This window comes from Cynoglossus semilaevis, chromosome 20 (genome assembly GCF_000523025.1).
Source record: "Cynoglossus semilaevis isolate Cse_v1.0 chromosome 20, Cse_v1.0, whole genome shotgun sequence".
In the NCBI taxonomy this organism is placed as follows: domain Eukaryota; kingdom Metazoa; phylum Chordata; class Actinopteri; order Pleuronectiformes; family Cynoglossidae; genus Cynoglossus; species Cynoglossus semilaevis.
This window is the reverse complement of record NC_024326.1, coordinates 3209416-3234886: the sequence shown is the minus strand read 5'-3', so window position 1 is coordinate 3234886 and position 25471 is coordinate 3209416. Positions and strand designations below refer to the sequence as shown.

Sequence of the window (25471 nt, the reverse complement as noted above, 5' to 3'; positions counted from 1 at the left end):
AACCAGGAAAAGTGTTTTAATGAGTAAACAAAAGGAGAACCAGGGTTACAACAAAGTACTGAGGTCAGCGAGGACACAGCGAGGACACAGCGTGCACACACCAAAGGGAGCTGAATGACAGCTGGGTGTGTTCGACGCACGAAAGCCCTGAGCCAGGCAGGTGGTGTTCGGTCCAACGATGCCATCATTGCTTTGGCATCTGTATCCTCTCTGTGTTGGTGTGTGTGTGTGTGTGTGTGTCACTGTGACTCTGTTTACTCTTTTCCTTTATTAAGGTAATTTACTGGTATTACCTCTGACCGTGTGATCCAATTGGATAAGAGGAACCAAAGCCTAATTTAATGAGTCCTTTTCTCATTTCCCAATCTCCTCTCAAAGTTAGACTTAAGTTGTTTATTGGGGACAGACTGTGGTGTTAGCTGGTCAGAGTCAGGATTAGACATGTGGTCTGGAGCCTTTTGGCAAGACTAGGAAATGAACAGTCCATGCACTGACTATGCAGGAGCTGTTTGTGTGTTGGAGTTTGCTTATTTACGTCCACTTGATGACCTTGTGGTTTGACACCGACAAGTGTAAAGTCCTGATCTGTGATTTTTTTTTTCTCAAAAAATGTCAAGAAATCGTAAAAAGATCTAACTTTTAATTTAATTTAGAATTACAATACAAACATTGTTGTTAGGTGACAAAATTTAAGCCAGTGTTTTTCAACCTTAGGGTCGGGACCCCATGTTGGGTTGCCTGGAAGTCAAATGGGCTCCCCTGAAATGTTGAGCGTATGATTTTTTTACTGGAAAACTATAATAAACTAACTATTCTATTTTTTAAAATATATACTTTTACTATTATAAAATATGATTAGAAATGTGGTTTTTGTATATGTTTATAGTAGTTGTTATTGTGGCGAGGTGACACAATACACAAAAGACATGACAGACCGACGCTGAACATGAAGTACTGTAGTACTTTTTATCAGATCTTCACTGTGGCCAGAGATGATGCAGGACCTCTTTTTCCAGAATTCATTATTTCTAGAATATTCTAAAAAAAAAGGAAAGGTCGCTGGGGTCGCCAGAAATGGGTGATGTGAATATAGGGTCACAGGCCAAAAAAGGTTTGGAACCACTGACTTAAGCCATTAAAAATATATATACTTCCCAGATTGTCACGGCATAAATACATTTTTTGTTCCGTGACTCACCTCTGTACGTCGGCCAGTATTTATGGGTTTTGAACCATTTTAAAAGCATCATCTTTGGGTGTGCAGTAAATCCTGGTCCTATTTTTCCACTTTTTTAACTTCTCCTTCTTCATACAAAATATATTTTTGTGTTCTTATTGCAGATGGCGTAATATGTTTTTTGTCACGCGTTGTTCATTAACACAGGCCTGTTGCTCACAGTGTGTTCTGGCTCATTTCAGCCCAGAGGCCGATCAAAGATCATAGGGCATTAATCTGATCCGAGGAATGCCATTTGGCTGCATAACTAATGGGTACACTCATTTCTGGATGACCAGGCAGGACTGGGTTATTTATCCATTTAAGTGGAGCTCTAAACATCTCCCAGCTGGCTTGTTGAGTAACACCCTCTCCACCGACGGAGATAGACTAAGGGGGGAGCAATCCATGAGAATGAGATCAAGAACGTTTAAATGTTCCCTATCACGTCCAGGAAACAGGCACTAAAGTTGAATGTGAGTCTGCGGTGCTGTCAGAATAAAGTAGCACTTTGCTGTAATTTACTTACCTTAAACTGGGGCCCAGGGATTCGAGAGGGACAGAAAAAAACTCCTGTGAAATTTTTCGCAAATGCGTCTCTTTAACAGAGAGTGAGTGATTAGTTCAGCCCAGTTTCCTGTCAAAGTCTAAGTTTTCTACAGTGTGACAGAGTGATTACACTTCTGTTCTGTTCATCGTCTTTCATAAAAGCTCTGTCTAACAGATAAAAGGCTGAGATGGTGGTGGCAGAGGTTAAGAGGCTGAGAGTGACCAGGACGGACAGAATTAATAATGAGCAGATCAGAGTGGCAGTTAACATTTGGAGGGTAAGTTAGAAAGGTGAGGAGAGATGGTAAATATATCAGACAATGAGTTGCCAGAAGAGAGGAGAAAGACCTCAGAGGAGATTTGTGGATGTTGTGAAAGAGGACATGGAGATGGTTGGTGTAAAAGCCAGGTATCAGCCTCCCACCCACCTGTTAATTTCCTGCTCCAAGGGTCACCTCTCATACAGTCACGAAATACAATGACATCTATTTCATCTGTGAACCTTGATTGGTTCACTTTATTTGCATGTAAATTATCCTGGCAGCCACCTGAAGTAGACCAACCTAATTACGCCGAAACATATTACTCACTTCAGGAGCAACAGTGCCTCGGTAGGAAGAGGAAGACAGCAGGGCCGAGAAGAGCAGATAGAAGAATGCGGAATCGATGGGGCGAGCAGTGGAAAGTAAGTTTAGGAGCGGGGGTGAAAAAAAAGGCAAGAAAATGATAGTGAGGGTAAGGAATGGTATGGTGTTTGGGAGGAAACAGTCGAAAAGGAGAACCAGATGGACAGAAACAGAAACAGGCCCGGGTAAATGGTGCGTAATGCCAACCTCGGGAATGTCAGAGGAGAAACAGAGAGAAAGTGGAATAAAAGCGTCCGCGGAGAGCCTGTTGATAAACGACATGCATTATGTGATGTGTCAGCTTGTTTAATATACGGGACCTTTTAATAGCATCTAAATGCTGGCTAAGGGGCTTCCAGCGCTCCTGGGGCACAGTATGTGTGTGATAAGCGTCATAATTGATGGAGAGTCAGGCTGACACATAAACAGTTTAATGGCTCTCACATCGTCATTTGTGCTTTCGGGGGGCTCAGGACGACCGTGTTTGTTTGTGCCTGGGATGTTCATTCATTCATTATTCTCATGCAGGTGGGAGAATTATTTAATAAACAAGCAAAACGTTTTGTTGCCTGAGGGGTGGAGTGGAGTGGGGAGGGGCTTGTGCAAAACTGGAGTTTAACAGTTTGTAGAGCATGCTTACAGGAGCCTTGTTATGTCACAGCTATGAATTTCCTCTAACACACAGTCATGTACGAGTTACAGTAGTGAGTCTGAACACTTATTTGTAGAAATTACTTTTAGCAGTAGCTGCGTGCTCCCTTGGGGGCCCATCCCCGACGTTGAGAACTGTGACATTATCTTTTGAAATTTCTGTCTTCTAGTTCTAGTACCTTGTTTTTTTCCTACAGGAGGCAGAGAAGCAGGTCTTGACCTGAAGGAAACAGAATTGTTTGGACTCAGATGATGTATACTGTATGTTCAAAAATGTTTTTTTCCAGTTGGTCTTTGAACCTTTTTGACTCTGACCTTCTGTTCTGATTTTTCTTGACTGGGTGTTAAACGCAGCTGTGCATTGATTAAGCTGCCATCTCTCAGTCTATTTCCCAGTGGTGAATTTGTCAAACCAGACAGGTACCAGATACTTGCTAAGGAAAGTAAAAGAAAAACCACTGTGACTGTATACTTCCTATACCTATATAAATGTATGTTGATGATTATATGGTTTATTTTTGCATAGTTTTGTGTATATCCTTAAAACATCCATATTGATTTTGTTTAAAACATACATTAACTGCCTGGGCCAATAGGTACTTTTTACTGAGCAACTAGCATGATATTTGTATCATTCCATTTACTATATTTAAAGCTTCATACATGTGTATTTTCCATCTTTAATTGCATAAATGCACATTGTTCCTGGCAAATTACCTAATGGCAGCAAACAGCTAATGAATATTTTCCACATGCTACGACAACCGTCGGGCCATTAAACCTGATGAGAGCTGTTTCCGAGTAGATTGGATCCAGACGCAGCTTAAAACGTTCTAATTTAAAAAATAAAGACAAACAATATTTTAGAGTTTCTATGGTCTCCAAAGGGCTCTCTTGGTTCATTTTCAGTGCAGCCTGCCACCTGGTTTTCCTTCATTTTTTTGTCCTCCTGGCACTCGCTCACCGCGGCTCTGCTCTGTCTGCCAGACAACTGTCTAACTAACATGATCATTCACTCTTGTCAAATGAACACTGGAATTAGAGCTGTCGTGTCTATCAGGTCTGCTTTTCCTCTTTTTTTAAAAAAAAAATGCCGCTGCCAAAACTCAGTTGATATGTCATGTTTCTCAACCGGGTTGCTACGTCTGGGCTTTTATTGCAGGGTGAGGAACTTCCTGTCTATGGGCCATATACAACCCACAAGACAACTTGACGTGGCCCATGACACTATTAGTAAGAACAAATCAACCTAAAGATACAGTTTCCATGTTTCCATGGCAGCTGAGTTGGAGGAGGAAAAAAAAACAGTGGGCTGACATGCTCTTTAGGGTGGTCCCTTTTGGCCACATGCCTGCCAGGTCACTGCAGAGTGAGGGAGAGACTAGGTGATGTTGTAATGTCTCAGTGTTAACAAGTATCATAACAAGAGCAGATGGATGATATAGTGGCAAGAGACATGGACGAACACGGGCAGTGACATGAGTTACAAGGAGAATTTGTTCTTGGATAAATTAATGATCCTCGGCGGAGATTGTGCAGCCAGCAAGAATCTCTAACACCGGCAACACTCAGAGGAAATAAATTCATATACAGTACAGTAGTGTGCAGTTTTACCAAAGAAAGTTCTTAAAATAAGCAAAATGGAAAATAAGAAATGAAGGACTTGGCATACAAAAAAACAAAAAAAAATTTGTCTGCAGCCATTGAAACAGCTGGCATTAGTCGTTGTTGTGCGTGGGTTAAATGCCGAGGCAGGTTTCACCGTCTGTGCAGACAACGGGGTTGAGAATATGTCTGAGTTTCTAACAGCTGAAAATACTGACGTGATTCTGACCTGATATTTGACATCAACTCAAAAGAGAGATTCACAGGAGGAAAACATTATGGGGAAAAGTAATACAAAAAAATAAAAAGAATTCAGAGAGAAACTCGCATCAAGAAAAACATTTTGTACAAAACTCAAAAATCTGTTTAAAGGTTTAAACAACGAGCAGGGTTCACACAGGTCGCTCTGTTTTATTATAATGTCTAGGATCGGCGAGGGTTCGAAGTTTAGGTAATGTCCTCGGAAATGGAAATTCTTTAGCAAAAGAAAAGCTGTTTGGCTTTAACAAAACTGAAGCTCTGAAGATCTTTGTTCAAACGGCCTTTTAATGTAATATACCTTCGCTGTAACATAAGCTTGAGCTTTACAGTGAATAAAGAGAGTTTTTCATCGTGACTCAAGCCAAGGTTAATGGAACCTGAATGAGGAGAAGAGTGATTAGCATCAGCCAGAGAAAGTGATGGACTTGTCACCAACTAGCTGATAGAGAAGACAGAGGAAAGAGATGGAGACAGGTGTCCTGACCACTGGAGGATTTTGTGAGTATGGAGGAGGACAAAATGGCACATTAGAATTTGACCGTATATGAGGGTTTGCGTGAGCACTTGACGTGACGGGAGAGAGTTGAAACAAACCTGTGACATGTCAAGGTGGCCTGGATGTGAAGCTCAGACTGATTACAAATGAAATCATTAACTTCCCTCTCACCGCAGGAAGAAAGTCATTAACACACAAGCTTGTCTTCGTTTGCCCCCAGAGTGTGTGCGTGGGGTGTGTGTGTTTGTGTTTGAACCATTAATCTTACATTTAAAATCAACGCAGCACTGCATTTGACTCAACACGGTACATAATTTAGGTGGTTTTCAATTACAGTTTACTTTAATTAGACGGTGGGAATTTACAGGGAGATGTTATAGGTTTGGGAATAATCTAAAAAACAAATGACCAATCACTTCCCATACAGCGAGAGCTCTTACCGCCCCTCCACCGTTTGGCCCTGGTCCATCACAACACTAGTATTATGGGAATAAAATGACTAGCCACAACAAGAGGTATGCAATCTTAAAAACTGCGATAAAAGAGCATTTACTACTAACAACAAGGCAGCGAGCTTACATTTATTTAGTTAGAAATCATACCTGTACATAAGATGACCATCTGTTTCCTCAGTAGGTTTACACACCAACAAGAAGACTTTTATAAAGGGCCCAACTATTTCTTACCAGTAAGTAATCTGCAGTCACTGAAGGACAGAGGCAGGGAAGGAGAAGATGAAGAACATCAGGCACTGTGAGAGAGAGTACGAATCAGAAGGGGTTAGGGAGGGGGTTAAACTCATGGCTCTTTGTCATTGAGTCACAAATGGATGAGCAATAGGAAAGGTCATCTCACACACACACACACACACACACACAGGGGCCTTGTCATAATAATGATGCTCATTATTCACTTCAGCTGAAGGGCAGAGGATAACTGGACAGCGTGGTGCCATTGGCTGAAGAGCCGTCTTTCAAATATGGTAAAGCCAGAGCACTGGGAAAAGAAAATCATGCTCCAACCACATTATGAAGTTTTTTATTATTATTATTTTTATGATTCTGAAGTATTTTTTGTTGAGGATGAAGCACCTTCACTTCATCGCCTCATTTTGAACTATTTTTTGCTGGAGCACAATTCACTTAGCCAGACAGGAGCCATTTGACAGTGTCTGAAAGTGCACAGCGGGGAATAAATTCTAATGGAAATTAAAAGCCAAATCTGTACCTGTTACATCACATCCCCCTACACCCATCAGTTTGCCTCATGTGAATGTATGAAAATGTGCTGTCACTTTGAAGTTCCCAGTCTGCACATCTGCCGTTTTGCTGACTCTTAGAAGTGTGATTATGATTTGCAGCGCTCTCAGACGTTTGTCCACTTGAGCGCTGTGCCTGCAGATACTGCGACTGACGAGACGGATCGGAAACGATGCATGATCTCCTTGTGAACGCCCTCGCTTGGCAGAGAGCTGCTCTGCAGGTCGATGCCTTGTTTTCATTCAGCATTATAATCTGTTTTAGCCAAACAAACACGGACACACAATTTATTAGTTTATAATTCGCTGTCAAAATAAATCTTGGCAGTGTTCATTATATTTCCATTAACCTTTTCACCAAGAAATTGCTTTGTTATTGTTATCCTGAAGCCATCGTGGTGAACTATGACAATGTGTCTTGGAAAAACTGTCGGTTTGACTGTAGTTTCTCAGGTATCTCACAAACCCGTATATCAGTAAACATCACACTGACAACTTTATTATTTGCTGTGTTTCAAAGTAATACGAGGTGTACTGAACTGAGGGGAATTTAGTGGAGGAAAAAAAAACAACAACAACAACAATTTTCAGGGAATCAAATGGTGTAGATAGACAATAGGAAATGATGCAGAAACCTCAAACCTGAAGAGCAGCCACACGGTGAAGAGTGGTTTCTTCTCTGCTCCTTCAGCCAGAACGTCACTGGTTCGATCCACGATAGAACCTGATTTTTATCTGTGTGTTCTTTCCTCTTTGTACACTGGTTTCTTTAGGTGACTCTGACTTTTATATTTAACCATGATATATGAATCTGTGTTATTATTTATCTGTCTCTGGGTGGACCAGTAAGTTCCTGTACTGACCCCAGGACCCCCCAAGACCTCAAAATGTACACTAGTAAACAAGAAATAAATAAATAAACCTGTATAATTTTATTGTAATATTTTTCAGTACAGTATGTTTGGAACTGCACCTGACAAAACCTGGAAAAACATAAAAGCCTGAGTCCATGCTTAATGGCTGTTGACTGCTGAGCTATGTTGACATATTGGTAGGATTTCAGGTTTAGGTTTCAAGTCAGATATTTTTTTCTAATACATGTGGAATCCAGCTCTATTGATCCCTGATCCCAGGGCAAGCCAATGGTGGCTGGTAAACGATATTTCTCAATATCGTTTACACTTAGCACAACAAGGGTGATACATCATATAATAATGATCTTACATCTTGTTTTTCTGGTAATGCACGTAAACGCACTCCATAGAGAATTTTGTGGATGTAAACATTTACTCCTGTAGGCACATTTTCACATCAGTGGCTCCAGTGAGAGTAGACCTTTCTGGCACGGAGTCTGTGAAAATGTCAGCCGAGAGCAGCAAATAACAACAGCGCTGCAGTGGACCAGTTGGTGTTTATTAATGAGTGGGAAAGCAGCATTTAACAAGGCCACTGCTTAGATAATGTCACACAGATGGGTCAGGGTGTGCTCAGCACATTAACATGTTGTGTAACTCCAAGGGCTGGGATCATAGTCAGATGCATCTAAGTATTGCTACCGTTTAACACTGGGGTGTGGTGTTTTTTTGTTGTTTTTTTGGTTTTTGTTGTTATCAACATTTGGACAATTTTGTGTTTTGTGTAAATAAGGAAAAAAATTGCCCGCTCAGGGGCAGTGTGACCTTGTGGAGATGAGGGAGCTTCCCATTCTCTCCCTTCCCTATCTATAGAGGCTTCAATCAGTGATGGAAAAAAAAAACACAATGCTGAAAGCAAGCAAAAGGCCAATACATGATTTAACACTTACATCAGAACAAACTTTGTTATTTCCGATTATGAGTCTAAAGGTTGGCCAGAAAATGTGGTAGTTAAAGATTGTCAAAATGTTCCTAAAATCACAGATTTATTCACTTTATGATAAAAGACCAGTGTCTGCATTTTCTCAAGACTCCTTTCTGTACTAAAGCAGTGGCTCTCGACCTTTTCAGATGACATCACCCCTGGAAAATATTGTTAATATACTTAAAACACTCCAGGGAGTCATTGCAGTCTGACTGAAACATTATTCAATTGTTGTGTTTGCCCTTGAACAACATGGAAATAAAGATGAAAATCAACTATAAAAAAATTAAATATAACTAAAAGAAGACTTACTAAAAAATAAAATTAAATCAACATTTAGCTGAAACACATTAAGCTTTAGCCTTTACTATGCCCGCTCAAACCTTTAACTATTTGTGTGTTAAGGCTACTTCATGGAGTTGCCGGAACTGAGCCTGCAGGAGACGTTCCCGACAGTTTGGGGTTTGTTATACCACCAGACATCGCATATCTTCTCCGACCTGTACATCGATCTGAGGCAGTACTATCGCGGCGCCAATGTTAATCTAGAAGAAGTGCTCAACGACTTCTGGGCCAGGCTGCTTGAGAAGCTCTTCCACCTGACAAACCAACAATATGTCATAGGTACGTATGGAAAAGATGACATTCGTTGTATGTATATTTTAGAACATCTCCATTTTAATAGATGAATTGTGGGTCGCAGGTGAGGACTACTTAGAGTGTGTATCCAAGAAGATAGAAACACTGCGACCCTTCGGAGACACGCCGCATGCCATGAAGATGCTGGTCACACGGACGTTTGTGGCAGCGCGCTCCTTTGTGCAAGGACTGTTGGTCAGTGGGGAAGTCGTACGTAAGCTGTCCCAGGTACTGTATACATAAGTTAAATAACGCATAGTAGCGCATTTGGTTTTATTATAAAAAAAATTTAAAAACCTAAAAATGATTAGTTGAAGTGTCAACTTTTTGATCCACTATCTTCCGATGTGGAAATGTCACTGATTGATACATTAGTGTCATATTCACTGGTGTCAGTAAAAACTTCAAATGCAGGCTCCTTTGTTATTTATATGCAAATGTTAGCAGCCTCTTGTCAGTCTATGGAATGGAGATATCGGCTCTTTACACAAAATAAGTGTGTTTCTGCTGAATGAACGGAAGTAACATCAGCTAAAAAAGATCAATTTGCACAAGAAGGGAAGAACAAGCTGACATGATGATGGAGGAAAACTTTTGAAGGTACAGACTTGTGTGTATACAGTACTTCAACACTAAGTTGTTTCTTTTTTTAAACAAATGGGAGCAGGGAAAAAATGTTTTACTGTATGTTGTAAGAAGTTCTTTATCAGCCTCATGTGATCCGACCTGTTGTTAGTTTCTGACATGATAGAAAAATAGATTTAGTCTCACTCCCCTGGCCTCTGATGGGGGGGTGAACAGGTCTGCTGTCCCAGGCCCAGGGCAGAGGGGGGGGGAGAACTGGGCCCTTATTAAATTATTGCATTACAACTAAAAGGTTTAACATGATACAGTGTAACTACTATTACTCCTTACATTTCAGTGTTAGACTGTTGTATTCACATATGTCATAATTCACAAAATAGGGGACAAATATGTTAGCAACACCACCTCCTGTCTATGTTAACCCATCATCCTCTTTATGTCATCTGGGTTAAAGAAGAATTGACAATAAATTAGACATTTACTTTGACTTTGACTTATTGACAAAGAGAAAAGTCACTTTGTTCTGGCAGAGCTCATCCATTTACTGAGCAGCCATACTTTACACATTCTTACCCTGACAGGGTCTCGACATTGCTCTCCTTCGTTTGCAGAGACTTGTTTACCGTCTTCACCCTTTGAACCCCTAAACTCTCGCTCTCGTAGATTTACCTTTTTGTGGGTGCGAGTTCATAGAGCGAAGACGGGTCATTGTTAAAGCGAAGCCCGGGCCTTTGTGAAGCATTGCCCACAGCTCCAGCCATCAGCCCCTGCAATAACATTGAATTACTGTTTGACGCTGGAAAAAAAATCTTCATGGCTGCAGGGAGAGTTTTTATCTGCCACCAGAAACGATTCCCTCTGTGTACAAAACAGAAAAATGTGCAAGATCGGAGCAGGACTGGGGGAGTTATTTAATGCCCTGAAAGGAAGGTGGTCCAGGCTGAGGAAAATATTCCATAAAATATGCTGAGAGAGGGATTTCTTCACAGACAGAAAAATGATCAGAGAGATTAAGGGAAGAAGGCGCGGTCTATTTGTTCACATTTTTAATTGAGCTTTATAGGTGACTAATCTGCTTTAATTCTTCAGCAAACACACAAAATAAATATAAAACACAATCAAACAGATTTACCTGCCACTCCTTCCACCAACATGTCTGTGCATCGCCCGCAGTGCAGCATACATCACTGTCAGCAATGATTGGCCTCTTTGAGGTGAAGCATTTGTTCCAGTGAAAACAAATTACAAAACTACTGTTTATTAAGAGATTACAATCTCTTCATTTGAATGCAGGTCGGAGAAAGAGTGCACGCAATCTGTAGCTGCTCTGCATAATGACGAGAGATGAAAAATATCTGTTTACAAAATCGCAACACAACGCCTTTACATTGTACGTTTCATCTTTAAAATGAGACTTGTTGTTGTCTATACGTCCCTTGTTGTACAGCCGCAGTGTGTCAGCGAGATGCTAAATGAAGCATTACCTTATGCAAACATTTGCATACACACCGCGGTGCCTTCAATGTGCAAGAATGCACACGTTTCATCATCCTATTATTTTTCTACCATTAGTGATGCACAAGTCCCCGGTGTGGCTCCCTGTGAATACACAACATCCAGCTAATGCAGTGTGTGTGTGTAAGGGACAGCACCAGGCTTACTGAATGAGGTCATGCTTCTGCTTTCTGTCCTATTTACACACACTCATCTGAAGTCTAAAGTGACATGCAGTATTTGTATGGACAGACTCCGTGGGCCCACTTGGTCAGTCTCTTCTGAAGGGAATTTCCAGGCTCAGTCTGTTTAACTGTACAAAAACAGAAAATGCAGGGCTACCTTTCTGGAGTTGCTGTGAGTTGAAACAGCAGTCCCCGGCCACTCGGTCGACCTAGATTCTTTAGGGGGCACTTTTGTTTTTCCTCTTTCTTGTGCTAGAGGCTTTTTCAGTCCCAGGGAATTTCTGCTGCAGTCACTTTTCAGCTTTGCTTTGCTGTTCGGCTAGAAAAGAGTTCGCTCAGTCAAACTGTCCTTCTCCTCATTCTGAGATGTCAGCAGCGGACAGACTGCACCAAAATTCAGCCTGAGTCTGAGTGAGGAAGAGACAGCTGTCCAATGGAAGAGAAGCATTGCCTGTTTAATCTCCCAGATAAAGTTATCTCCTGTCTTCGGCTAAGAGGTGGTGGATTTACAGCTTACAGAGACTTACAGAGGTATATTCTCCGGCTTTTCACCACATCAAGCTGCTGTTATCGATCCGTCATTGCTGCACAAGTTATTATCTTGTTTACCCTAGCTGCCAGAATTGACGTCCCCCCCCTAAAATATTCAAACATCTGTATGTACAGTAACATTCTCTGATGGTCTCAGAAAAATAAAAAACAAAGTCAGTGGGTGAATATTTGTACTGAATAGTAAAATCTGTTTTGACAAAATCGAAAATAGCAGCAGCGTCTACGGAGAGTCTTATTTTCCCTGAATAATTCATGTTAAGGTTGATAAGGTACATTGAACCATCTGTTAAATCTCAGTCCCACTAACAGTGGTGCGTTCCTGTCTTCACCAGCACACAATCAGCCTTGTGCTGAGAACAGTAAGACAGAAAAAAACCCTGTGAGAACAAGATACAGAAAAGTCTGTGACAGATTCCAGAATCATCTCCTGTCTTTATCTGAGTGCCCACTTAACTCTGCTCCATCGCGCCTGTTGCTATTTCAGAGTACTCTGCCAAATACCGTTGTATTTAACCTTTTCCATGATGTGAACAGCTTTATGTTACATTTTGGATTTACTATTGGATGTATTATTAATGTCTGCAGATACATATATCAGCCTGATACCTTGTTTTCTCCTTCAGCATTGCGTGTCACTGTTTACGGCATGAAAAGTTAAGTTGAGCATTTGGGCTTAAGTATCAGAACAGACAGGGTATAATTAATTTTGTCACTGTTAAAAATGTGTCCAATGTCGGACCAATACCAATGCTGAGTAACGCATCGAGCCATCTCTAATTTGAAGTAAACGCTAGCTGGTCATTTGACTGTTGTTTTCCCAGTTTACTCAAAACGTCATTACAAATGCAATGCAACATTAAAGAAAATGTGGACCTCGGTTCTGACACCATATAAAATAAGTCATTTGTATTGCTTGTTTCTTGTGTTAACACAACTATGATACTCAATCGCTAAGTCTACAGCTAACATTACCGGATGTTAAGGTGGTTTAGTATTGTACTTATATTTAACCATTTTCATATTTACAGATTGGTACATAGATTGTTGTATTAGAAAGCAGCTCATGTTGTGTTGCACTGGTATTTTGTGCATATTTAGTGTAGAGGTTTGCGGCCTACTTGTTACATCCAGTTTCAATTTCTGAGCTGTGTATAATACCAGCAGAACAACTAGGGCTGTGCTGTATCTGTATCGTATTTTCACTTCTAAATTATAACGCCAGTTCTGACCTCCTTTTAAAGCATACAAAAAAATATATTTGAAGTGCAAGTAAAAATAGAGAGCTTTAAAAAGCATGTATGCTGGAAAATGTCCACAGATGTCCCTTTTGTTCTACAGCATTAAAGGAAACATGACCTAAACGCACAGAAGGTATTTGTACACTGTCCATGAGAAATGAAAAATACTCGGTCTGCTATTGTGTTAATTCCTCTCCTGCGTCCCTCTAGTTTGCACCAGTTGCTGTTTCCTTCCGGGCTTTTTTTATTCTCTTGAGTAAGGCAGCGTAGGAAAAGTAGGCCACACACCACATACTGTAGCCCGCTCAGGAGACGAGGAGTCTCGATCCACTGTAAAACAAGGGCGGAGGTCATCCGTTTATCCTCACTAATTACACAAATAAGACAGAAAGTAGAACAAGATGAAGAATTGTGCCGACTATACAACTATACCGAAATATATTTGAACGAGGTCTGAAGTGGAGATCTCGTAAAGACCCTTATATGACACTTCTTTTTTTTTTTCCGGAAATTAAATTACATTGTTAATGAAATGATGCTTTGTTGGAGCCACTGGAGTGTGTTTTATTACTGGACCTCTTCTGAGAGCCCTGTCTACTCCAGTGCCAGTGCCTGGTGCCTGGAGCTCTACTGAGGAAGTTGTCAACATCAACCTCCAATTACCAACAGGGAGAAGTCACACAGTGTGTTGTCTCTTCTGTGACCTCAGATAACCCACCGTTAGCGCTGTATGGGTGATTTATTAGACACTGGATAAATGGCTGTCTCTCCATACGACATGTTAATTTTTAAATCTCCTGCCAACAGCCGTTGTTAAAGCCAAAACATTTTTAATAACACCCGGGCTTTCTTACATCCAAGCCTTTTCTACTCTTGTATTGACACTCCCTCCCCTCACTCCCCTCTCTCCTCTCTCTCTCGCTCTCTCATTTGTCTGACTCATCCTTGGCTAATGAGTGGTAGGATAACCATGGAAGGAGGGAAACAGGCGAAGGGCAAGAGTGGGAACTGACTCATGTCTCATATGACTGGAGATTAATCCCAGGAATGCGGTTACTGCTGTTCTGTGTCACTTATATAACTTTTTAGTTTTTTTGAGTTGCCTGGTGTCTTACTGACAATGATAACTAAATTAGAATGATCCCTATTACATAACAAATGTGTTTGTAATTTTCATTAGTTATGCCTTTAATAGCTTTTTTTATTTATACACTTATATATATATAGCCATTCATTTCAATGTCGACATAAAAGACACGACCGTTAGCGTGACTGCTGAATGTAAAATTTAATTCCATTATATTGTAATTGTTGTTATAAAGACTTGTGCGACAACCACAGAATCAAGGAAGGAATCAGTAACAAAGATTGTTTAGCTGGTGATTTTTACACAGCATCTGGTGAAAAGCCCATAATGTGCGAATGTGAAGTACAACAGGGATTACAAGCTATAAATGAAGGTAAAGTGTCGTACATGAGTGATTTTTATGGATAAGAGAAATGGTCCTGAAAATGTAGTTTTAGGGGGAAAAAAGAACAGATGAGTGGAGCTGGTTTTTATCCACCTGATTCTGCTGCTGCCATATTTACAGGCTGTATCTATTAGAACCTAGTTTTAAATGTGACTTTGGTGTTGGAAGAACAGTTCCAGGAAAAGCATCAGGCTGGCCCAGATGTCAGCTTAGAGGAGCTTTGTATGCATAGTTGGACTCATTACTTTTCTCTCTCTGTGTCTCTCCTTCTCTCTCACTCTTTCTCTCCTCTCTCGCTCTCTCTCACAAACATGTGCACACTTCTAGAGGTTTGGCATGCAGAACTGCGCTCTCTTGCTAACAGAGCTTACTGGTATTAACCTAGTTTCATTTTTCATGCACCAAGGCCTTTTCCTGGGGGGAACAACCCTGTGGGATTGAGAAAGGAATTGAGACAGAAAGGACAGAATGGAGGACTCAGAATACTTACTTCACTGTCAGGGACTTTTCATTCCATGTGAAACAAAAAAGAAAGTCCTCCCAAAGTGGTTTCTGGGGAAACTGTGCTCAATTTTAAAGGTCCAGTGCTAACAAGAAACCGGTTGCAACGGGGAGGTGACCTATTTGTGACCCAGAAGGATGCGAGACACTTATGTCTCAGTTTAATCTACCTAAAAGTTTTGTTCAACATACAGCGTGTCTAATGGATTCTGTGGGTTTTTAAAATCCCAAATCTCTTTGCCTTTATTTCAGGAAAGTAAATTGACTTGACTCACTTTTTAATTGGACCAAAGAAAAAGTCTCTGAATGTCACAAGCAAACAAGTACCTGCTTTGAGAACATGTGAGGGCGGCTCAGGCAGATACGACAGAGATGTCTTTTTTTTTTTTTCTTTTACAAATGAGGATGTCTTCAACCCATGTCTCCTCTGCTCTTTCACCACAGTGATTCAGGAAAAGAGCAGTAGGCATTATGACTGAGCAGAGAGTTATTTGACAAGAGTTGGGTGCAATCTTTAGCAGCACTGTTGCAACTTTGAGCAAGGACTCAGACTTCATGAGCAAGGAATAGCAATTTCCATCATTCTAACCCACTCACATGCTGTTGGTTCCATCACCTAGAATTGTTTAACATGGACTTACCCTGTAGTCCAATCTTCTGAGTAACAAATAATACAATACATTAATGTAGCTTATTTCTCATGTACATATCCAATTTTTCCACCCCTACAGTGTTGTTTCTTTTTACTGAACTACAGTATGACTATAACTGTTCAAACTAACTGTTTTTTGAATGTGTCACATACTTAATAAAACAGCAATTTCTCATCCAAGTGTCAAGCCTTCACATTTGTCCTTCTCCTGTTCCAGGTGCAGCTGAACCAGGAGTGCATGCGGGCCACGATGAAGATGACTTATTGTCCACACTGCCGCGGCATGGCCTCTGCCAGACCTTGTGCTAACTACTGCAGCAACGTCATGAAGGGTTGTCTGGCCAACCAGGCTGACCTCAACACTGAGTGGAGGCATCTGGCAGGTGGGCAGAAAAAAAGTTGTGCTCAAAGCCAAGTTACTGTATAGATGTTGTATTAAAGAGTTGGTTTTTATTTTTATTTTTATTTTTTGGGTGTTTGCTCTACATCCTGTCTTTGTAGAAACGATGATACAGGTGGCTGAACGTTTCACCGGTGCGTCTGGAGTGGAGAGAGTCATCCTCTCCCTTCCCAGCCGCATATCAGAAGCCATGCTAACGATGATGGAGAACATACAGACCATCAACAGCAAGGTCAGAAGACAGTGATTAAATGCAATAATACTCAGCCCACTTGGTCAACCAAGGGGTCCAAAAAGGACAATTCTTTATCACTGGCATGGATGTTTTTTTAAATCCAAATTACAATGTAATCTTATACAAATTCACTGCAATGTCTTTCTTCTGTTCTTTCTCCAGTTGTTCCAGGCATGTGGCAGCCTCAGAGAGGGAGGAACCAGCAGCAACACAGGGGTCGATGAGAGCATGAAAAGAGGGAGGGTTACAGTGGAGGACAGGCTGGAATCCACCTCAGGCAAAATAGACAAACTGGTCAGTATTTAACTCTGTGTATATGCACCACTGCACTGTTTCTCCACTTGTTGAAATGCTTCATGACGGACGCTGTATTTGACATTTTCCCAGAATGCTGTTAGGTTGTGAGTTTTGAACTTAATAGTCAGGTGGATGAACGAATAACATGGAGTTTGGTCACCGTGCTTTGCTTTAGGCAAAATAAACTAAAAGCCAAACAATCTGCTCTTGTCGACCTTAGGTGTCCGATGTCACGTCGAGGCTGAGGGAGATGCAGTCTTACTGGGTTTCTCTCCCACAACTGCTCTGCAGTGACAGAATAGCTACTGGGACAGGGGCTGAAGATAAATGCTGGAATGGGATAAGTCGTGCCAGGTAAAAAATAAAAGAAATCATTTTCGAAAAAGAAAATATTTTAATTCAGTATGTTTTATTGTCATTTGACTTGTTATCCATAATATTGTACTTAGCTCACAACTTGTGCAGTAACTTCCCACAGCTGTTGAGTGTGATGTGATTGTGTCTCTATTAAACGGTTTTAAAAGTATCCTGGGAGATTAGGTAATGCTGAATATCATTATCACATCATTACCACGCCGGCTGTTATGACACAGTCTGACAAGGTGATGAAAAAAAATCAAAAAAGTAAAGAGTGTGTGTTACAAACGTGTCACCACTGTTTTCTCTCACGTTAGGTATCTCCCTGAGGTGATGGGTGACGGTCTGGCCAGTCAGATCAATAACCCAGAGGTGGAAATTGACATCACCAAGCCAGACATGACTATACGTCAGCAGATAATGCAGCTGAAAATCATGACACACCGCCTGAAGAACGCATACAACGGCCAGGATGTGGACTTTCAGGATACAAGTGTGTATCGCCGTCGCGTCATCATCATCATTACACACCACAGTAAAACTGTTCCGAAAAATAATCCCAGACATTCTCCAGTTTGCTTCATGTAGTCCACAAAATAGCCAAGTCAGCATTTTTGAATTTTAATGTTTTAAAACACGAGGGCAATGAAAATACATATTTCAATATATATATATATATATAAAATGAAATATGCATTTTTATAATAGGAGACAGTGCTGCATTAAAGTTATCATCCCAAGGTTAAATAACACTGCTATATACTGTAAAAGAGTTAATTATATTCTTCCAAACAGCTACATGGGTCTAATCAGAATCCTAACATATAATTAATATATAATGCATGTTTATATGAATTAACTCCCAAGCCAAAAAAGTGTGGACTCCCCTGAGCTAGTGTCGATACATCAGAATTGTCATGACGCCATGTTTCTACATGACACTGACACTGACTTGCTCTCTGTCTACAGGTGATGATGTCAGTGGTTCAGGAAGTGGTTTGTGCACCGAGGAAATGTGCTCTCGGAGTCCTAAATTTGTCGACCCCATCACCGAGCGCCCAGTGCTCTACCCCTACCCTCCAGAAAACAAGGAGGTGAAAGCGTCGGCCAGCCACAGCCTGCCCTGCGTGGCCGTCTACCTGCTTCCGCTGCTTATTTTACTGCTCCGACGATAATTGCAGGGGAATGTACTAACTGGGACTGAGTTTGGGACACAGGGTGGGGGAGGGTAAAAGAGGGAGTGAGAAGAAGTTAACTGGGGTAGTTACTTTGCCAAAACAAAGAAAATGTTAGTGAAACAACAAAAACAAATCATGTGGATGGACCAGATTTGTCTTGGGTTTTTTTGCTTGGTTCAGTGGTCGAGCAAAATGAACAAAACATTCATAAATTCTTCCTGCTCTTTCTTTTACTTCTTGCTATATTATGACACAGTTGGAGCTGGTCTTTTGCATCATCGTATGTTTCATTTCTGGTGTGTGGGTTCTGTGATATTATATCTGCACCTAAGACGTGTAAAACTATATTTCTACCAGTAGAGCATGTTGGTGTTGACACCATGCAGAGAGAGAAAACGAGGCTTTGCAGTGGCACTCGGATACATAACATTAGCAATTCCACCTGTTTTACACTAGGTTAGCACTTGTGTTCAGTAGGGTTATTTATTTATTATTAACTCCAAAAGAAAGTGACAGCGACCTTATCAGCCCTAGGATCACAAACCGCAGCATTAAGTGAAATAAAATTTAGATGACTTCTACTGCAGTGTAATCAGGGCTTGAAGACCCCAGACCAGATCTCTTAATGCATTAAGCTCTCAGAATATTCCACAGTGAGGATGAGAGCGCTCTTGCGTCAGCCCTTTTTGGCCATCTAAGCTGTAATAACAGCCGTGATCACATTCACACCGACACGATCGTCTAATGTTGGCGTAACATGACCCTCCACTCAACACTCTGTCCGTGCGCTCGTCCTTCATTCCCACCCACCTCCACCCCCCCCGCCGAGTTAGGTCTCCCACTCCTTCAAAAACCCTGCTGGCAGTGAAGGATCAAGTCGAGAGGAGAGTGGAAGCAAAACACATGCGAGGCTGGGCCTGGGTCTCAGATGACAGCAGCTCTCTACTGTAGAGCCCTGTTATGTGGAATAGGGTGTTGGTTTAATGCCCTTCGCCTCACTCACCCCACCCTCGAGCAAAGGATTTTTTTTTGGAAATGAGTAACACAAATGAAATCATACAGAAGCAAAAATACAGCTGTCAGGCAGTGTGTTCATTTCCCATGATTCTTTTAAGGTGCACAGGAGAGGAAAAGCATAATAATCTGAATTATTTTTTTTCTCCCTGCAAAGGCCCAGCGTCCCTGTGATAAACCAGCACTGTCTCTAGTTTTGGGCTAGTCATAGATCCAGAAACACACATCGGACATTTTTGAAGTGGACTACTCTCGGCCTCACATTGACACCAGTGTAAATACTTGTACTGTTTTACCTGTTGTTTATAGCAAAAACAGCCATTTAACAAAATCCAAAAATATCCAGCCATCTGTATGCTACAACTCGCTTTCATATTTGCCAGGCAGATACTATATCTGCAGCTCTCTTTATATCAGTGCCTCCGCCGGTCCAGAACACCCTCCTCACCCCTCGTCGGTTATTCTGACCTTTAAAGCTTTCCTTGTGCTTCTACATGATGGCAAGGCTACATGACAATGACACAGTACTTTGTTTCGTGTCAACCTTAGCGGGGAATGTCGCGGGAAAGATAGCGTGAGGCTTCTGTTGGATGAGAAGCAGGTTTGGAAGGAAACACTCCTCCATGTTTTTAATTCAAAGAGAGGTCAGAGATCCTATTTTGTTGAACTGTGTGCAGGATAATGGGACTGTGCTTGCATGTGCGTACATGTTTTTTTCGTGTTTGTGTGCACTCGTCTTAAAATAACGGAGCAAATGTGGGGATGAACGAATACACAGCCATTTACATTTACCCTGTTTGGACGCAGCAGAAATGAAATGTATTAAAAGTATTGGACTTGCATTGAATGCTCTGGTGTCGTACAACAGACTGCAATGGGAGATTAATACATCTCATTTTTCACCCTGACAACCGTAATAACCCCCGATCTGTATTGATCCTATCTGTACTTGTCAGCTTTGTATGTGACCGAGAAATGGGTGAAGAAGCAAATGGATGTGCCTTTTTAAAAGCACATCATCGCTTCGGTTCTACACTGGGACAATCCACTGAAATTAATTTCTTTTAACAAAAATCCATATGAGCTTGACAGTTAAGAATACTGCAGATCCAGTTTGGGGCTCTGGTAGTTTGTAGAAGTCCATGTATTAGATCCTAAATGACTGGGAGAAATTGTTGCTTACTGACAAATTAACGGTACCTTCTGTTTTTGAAATGCTTCGGTGACGAATGCTTGGTTTGGATGTGTGTTTATAAGTGTGCGTGTTTTCCTGTTAGTCTCCCCGGTTTAAAAAAAAAAAATCTGCCTATGACTGCCTTTGACACTTTTGTATAAGGTTGGGGTCAAAATTACGACTAAAAAAAAAGCCACATACTTTAATGGCTTTAACAGAGGAGAATTAAAATGTGTGGGTCCTTTCCTAAACACCCTTCAGAATATTCCCATTATAAATGAAATGTGAATGTGAAATTTGAAAATGAAAAAATATGCCCCAGTTAAAAAAAAATAATGACTTCAACTGATGGTGACATTCCAATTCTATGACAACTTTGGACTCAGGCTTCGGTTTCAGTGACTCTCCTCACAATGTCATCAGCTGAAATTTGCACAACCCCCCTCGCCCACTCCCACCTCCTCTATTCCATCACCTTTTGATGTCATTACTCTGTTTCTCAAAGTCCTCCTCCCTTTTTTTTTAATAAAACCAGCACTTTTATGAGGCCAATGAATGGCATTGTCAGCACAAAGACATCACAAGATGGTCAACGAACACCTTCCAGAAATGGCTATTGAGCAGCGATGTGATTGTGCAGATACACATGGTCCAGCGAGATGTCGACTCCTCAGCTGGGCAGGGAATGTTTTTTTTTTTACTTCAGAGAGCCCAAGTGTGAAGGGAAGCAGTAAAAAAGGAGCCCATTCAGAGCACTGATCTCACATCAGCAGCTCGAGTTTCCGACTGCTAAGCTGATTATCAAACCTTTAACCACGTCATTCTACACCAGGTGGAGTATGGCAGGCATTTCTGGAAGGTGCCAATGTATAGGGAAAAGAATAATAATAATTTTAATTTGTCTTGTTTTATTGACATAGTTTTGTGGTTATCAGAAATCTATGGATAATTAGTGCTGCAGTGGAGGGTAGATGCCAGAAAGAGGTTTTGAAAAATACAAATGTCTCATTTGCTGTTGTACCTGAAATCTTGTGTCAATTATAAACATTGTAAGATTTTCAAACGTGTGTTTCCTTTTTCTTTGATAGCTTTTTGTGTTGTCTTTTGTCTGATGGGAAATGAAGTTCCCAGTCATACACCAGTGTTCAGTGGTATCTTAAGAAAAGTGGGGCTACTTTGTTCACTGATGATGTCACAGGTGACGGCTGCCATCTGACGGTGCCACACTGGAATAACACGCACATGTGCAGAGCGCTCTTAAGTGCTTTGTCATGTTTCTGTGAGCAGACAATAAAATGATCTTTACTCGAGATGGTTATATGAAGGTAAACATGACCACAGTCCCGCAGGAAAAAGAAATATAGCGAGAACCATGGACAGGGGTAGACACAAAATTGGAAAAGGACAAAAATTGGAATGACTTTAAATTATTTAAATTAAAGCTCTAACCTGTCTGCCTTTTCACACCTACAGTACCAAAACACACAGTTTGTCCTCCAAGGTTGACCTTCTTTACTCCAGCACCTGTCAGGGAATTGAAAGCAAACACAAGCTGTACTCTGATAAATTAAAATAAGCTTTATCTAAATGCTGTAACAACTGCATCTTAACACAACTTTTAAATGAAATATTGACAGAGAAACAGTGAAAAGCCAGCCCTGGCCAAAGGCCTTATGCTGTTGGAACATACCAGGTGAATTCAGATTTTTTTTCTTTGTCTTGTTTTATACATATAAACGTAGTTAAAATTGATTACGTTGCTAAGCAATGTTTCCGTGACTAATTGTTTTTGTATTTTCCAAACAGCACCTACAGACACAGAAGTACAATGAGTTGTTGGCATTGGTCTGTCTGCCTTGCAGCTCATCCTTTTTAGGTGGACAACGTTATGTGTCTCGACCAAACAACGGTACTGGGGTAAGTCAAAGAGTTCTAAAGCAATTTAGAAAAGAAAAAAACACCTTAATTTATGACATTAACAGGATGCAAGTGTACATTCTGTATCCACTTGAGTGTTGTTTGCATCATAAAATTTATTATTTATTATTTATATTAGTTCTGGAGGATGTTCTCGTACTGTTCCTTGCTTCGTCAAACATAAGACAGAAATTTAAAAAATAAATAAAAATTACGAAAGAAACAAATTGAGATCAATTGGAATCTGTAAAATCTGTCGACAGGTTGACATTGTGATGTTCGCTATGATCTTGGCTGCAGCCCTCAGGTTTTGATCAGGTTTGCCTCTATTGTGTGTTTAGGAATGCACTTTTGCACACTGAAAACAGTTGTGACATATTAGAACTCACACATTGATTTCTGTGTAGGAGCATATTTTCAAAAAGTGGAAAAAAATAGTATATTTTCTTAAGATGTGTTTAAACAAATCAAGGAGAAGAAGAACAAATTGCAGCAAACTCTCAAGCATTTTAACATCAATGTCAAGACCAGAAGTTACCAAAATTATCTGGGTTAGCCACAGTATTTGCACATGCTGCCATCTAGTGGATACATTATTTTAATGCATCAAAAGTTGGAAACAACACTGCTTTTAATAGTGTGATGTCTGCTGAAACTAAAAGACGTAAGTGAGTGGTCTGTGGAGTCAAGCTCAGCTTTCCTTTTCAAGAAGAATGATTATGGTTCCTCCACACCTTCCGCTATCGTCAGGCCCATCGAGGTCACCATCAAAAATATAGGTTTGTCCCTCTCTTGTATATCTGATTTTTTTTCTTTTTCAATTCATTTTGTTGTAGACATTTTTATTATTATTAATTTATTTATTGATTTCAGCCAATAGACCTGAGAGAATGGATTTTGGAGATACTACATCCTGGTCAGGACTGCACTCAACAGAATCCAGGCCTGCCTCTTTCCTACTTGGTATGTATATATGTGTGTATATGTATATGTATGTATATGTATATATGTATATGTTCGGTTATATTTAAATGTTATTCAGCTCACAGATGTTGTTTTAAACAATCTTTACTGGGGGGTTGCTTATTGATCTGCCAAGATCACTCAATTAAACCCTAGTATTTCCTTCTCTGGTATATTTGATTCATTATGTTGGCTACACTTATTGATGACTACTTTTTAATCCAATAGACAGTGGAACTGGATGAAGCTGCATCTTGGTCAGGTCTTGACCTCAGCTAAGATGATCCAGACCTTCTGCCTTTCTACTGGATGTCTTAAGGTTTGTACTAAATGATAATCCTTGTTATGGTCAGTTGTTGTATAGAGAAGATCAATCCTGGTTTAAGAGACTTTAAGTGCTCAGTGGGCTTGAGGTTCTCTTGGATTTAATGTTTCATTACAAAATTCCACATGCAAGAATTCAGGGAACTTGATTTTTTTCTCTCTCTCTCTCCTCAATCCAATGGACCTGCAGCTGAAACATGACACTACATTCTGGTGAGGACATGGCTAAAGAGGAGCTAATCCAGGCAAGTAATTTTTACAACTAATTTAAAAATGTCTTAAAATCTGTGAGTTGAATATCATAACTTAAAGGGACTAATGTAGACCTCTGGTACTGATGCTAATGGCTGCTCCATTTAGTTTTGTTTTTTCTCCCTCTTTTCCTCTGGCAGATGTTGACTGGACTGTGTCAGAGAGCACCATTATAAAGATAAGTTTTATTTAAATTTTTTCCCAGTAGTCCTGATTTTGGTGGGGTTGTTTATTGAATGTGCCAAGAGCAGTCAATTAAACCCCAGTATTACCTTCTCTGGTATATTTGAGTCATTATGTTGGTTACTTTTTTAATCCAATAGACATTAGACAATTGAACTGGATGAAGCTGCATCCTGGCCATGTCTTGCCTACTGGATGTCTTAAGGTTTGTACTAAATGATAATCCTTGTTATGGTCAGTTTGTTGCTGTATAGAGTTTGTTGCTGTAAAGAGTAGCTAATCCAGGCCTGCATCCTTCCTACTGGATGTCTTGGAAAAGTTTTTTTTTAATACTCGGCGGGGAAGAGCTGATGACTTGATAAACAACAAATTACTTTCCACATTTAAATTCATTGAAATTGATTTCCCAATTAAAGAGTTTCCATGAGGTCGTTGATGGTGGATGCATTAACGTTCACAAGAAAACTTAAAGATGACCCTAGAGTTGGACAGATTTCTTTAACACCCCTAGATCATCAACACAAAGTTAACCTTCTCATATCCATCCATAAATAATGAAGCCTGGGCTCGAGGGCTGGTTGTTGGACTTGTGCACATTTAACATAAACCCCACAAAACAAAACATATCTTTATATGTATTACATTTTAGTAATGCTGTGTGCATGAGTGTGTATATTTCATTATATTTAATTAGTAAAAACATTTTAACTAATCAACTTAATTTTATATTTATATGGTTTTAACATTTAATCAATCTAGTGGAATCAGTTTCGTAATACAACTACTACTACTGCTGCTGCTGCTGCTGCTGTTTTTGCTACTATTACTATGACTACTAATACTAATAGTAGTAGTAGTAGTCACATCTTTAGGTTGCATTTCCGTTTTTGATGTTCAGATGGCACTGTTGCCCCACCAGACAGAAAAACATCACCGTTGCACTGCTGGGTGTTTTTTCACTGTGCTGAAAAGTGCTCTGCCAGCGGGCTGTGTACACAATGAAAAAAAACCCACATACATAAACTGTAATTAACACACGTGTAACAGTGTCAACACACTTTACCTGCAGCTTGGACAGAGTCCTACTAATGCTGTATGAATCCTGCTGACATTTAAGCAAACCCCTGGGACTTTGTCCATCTATTATATAACCAGAAACAATACATAATAACCTCTGATCTTTGACCTTTAGAGTCTCATGTGTCTGAGGGGACAGCAGTTCAGAAAGAATCTTAAAAAAAGGCAAATCCTTTTTAACCCTTTCAATATATATATAAAAAAGCTTTATGTACACTTACTGTTTTTACATTTTGACATTTATGTACCCCAACAGACCCCAACTGATCAATTACAGCAGT

General features: G+C 40.4%; 1 protein-coding gene across 1 annotated transcript in view; it reads left to right on the top strand.

Moving 5' to 3' along the window:
- The window catches only part of LOC103396028 (glypican-1), a 52699-nt gene extending 31162 nt beyond the window's left edge, over nucleotides 1-21537 (top strand). Inside the window, exons 3-10 of the mRNA XM_008333951.3 lie at nucleotides 8907-9125; nucleotides 9205-9368; nucleotides 16037-16202; nucleotides 16321-16451; nucleotides 16617-16748; nucleotides 16972-17105; nucleotides 17426-17601; nucleotides 18078-21537. Of these exons, the coding sequence (XP_008332173.1) occupies nucleotides 8907-9125; nucleotides 9205-9368; nucleotides 16037-16202; nucleotides 16321-16451; nucleotides 16617-16748; nucleotides 16972-17105; nucleotides 17426-17601; nucleotides 18078-18283 (1328 nt within the window). The 3' untranslated portion in view covers nucleotides 18284-21537. The remainder of the gene's footprint in view (nucleotides 1-8906; nucleotides 9126-9204; nucleotides 9369-16036; nucleotides 16203-16320; nucleotides 16452-16616; nucleotides 16749-16971; nucleotides 17106-17425; nucleotides 17602-18077) is intronic.
- Nucleotides 21538-25471: the final 3934 nt, after the last annotated feature.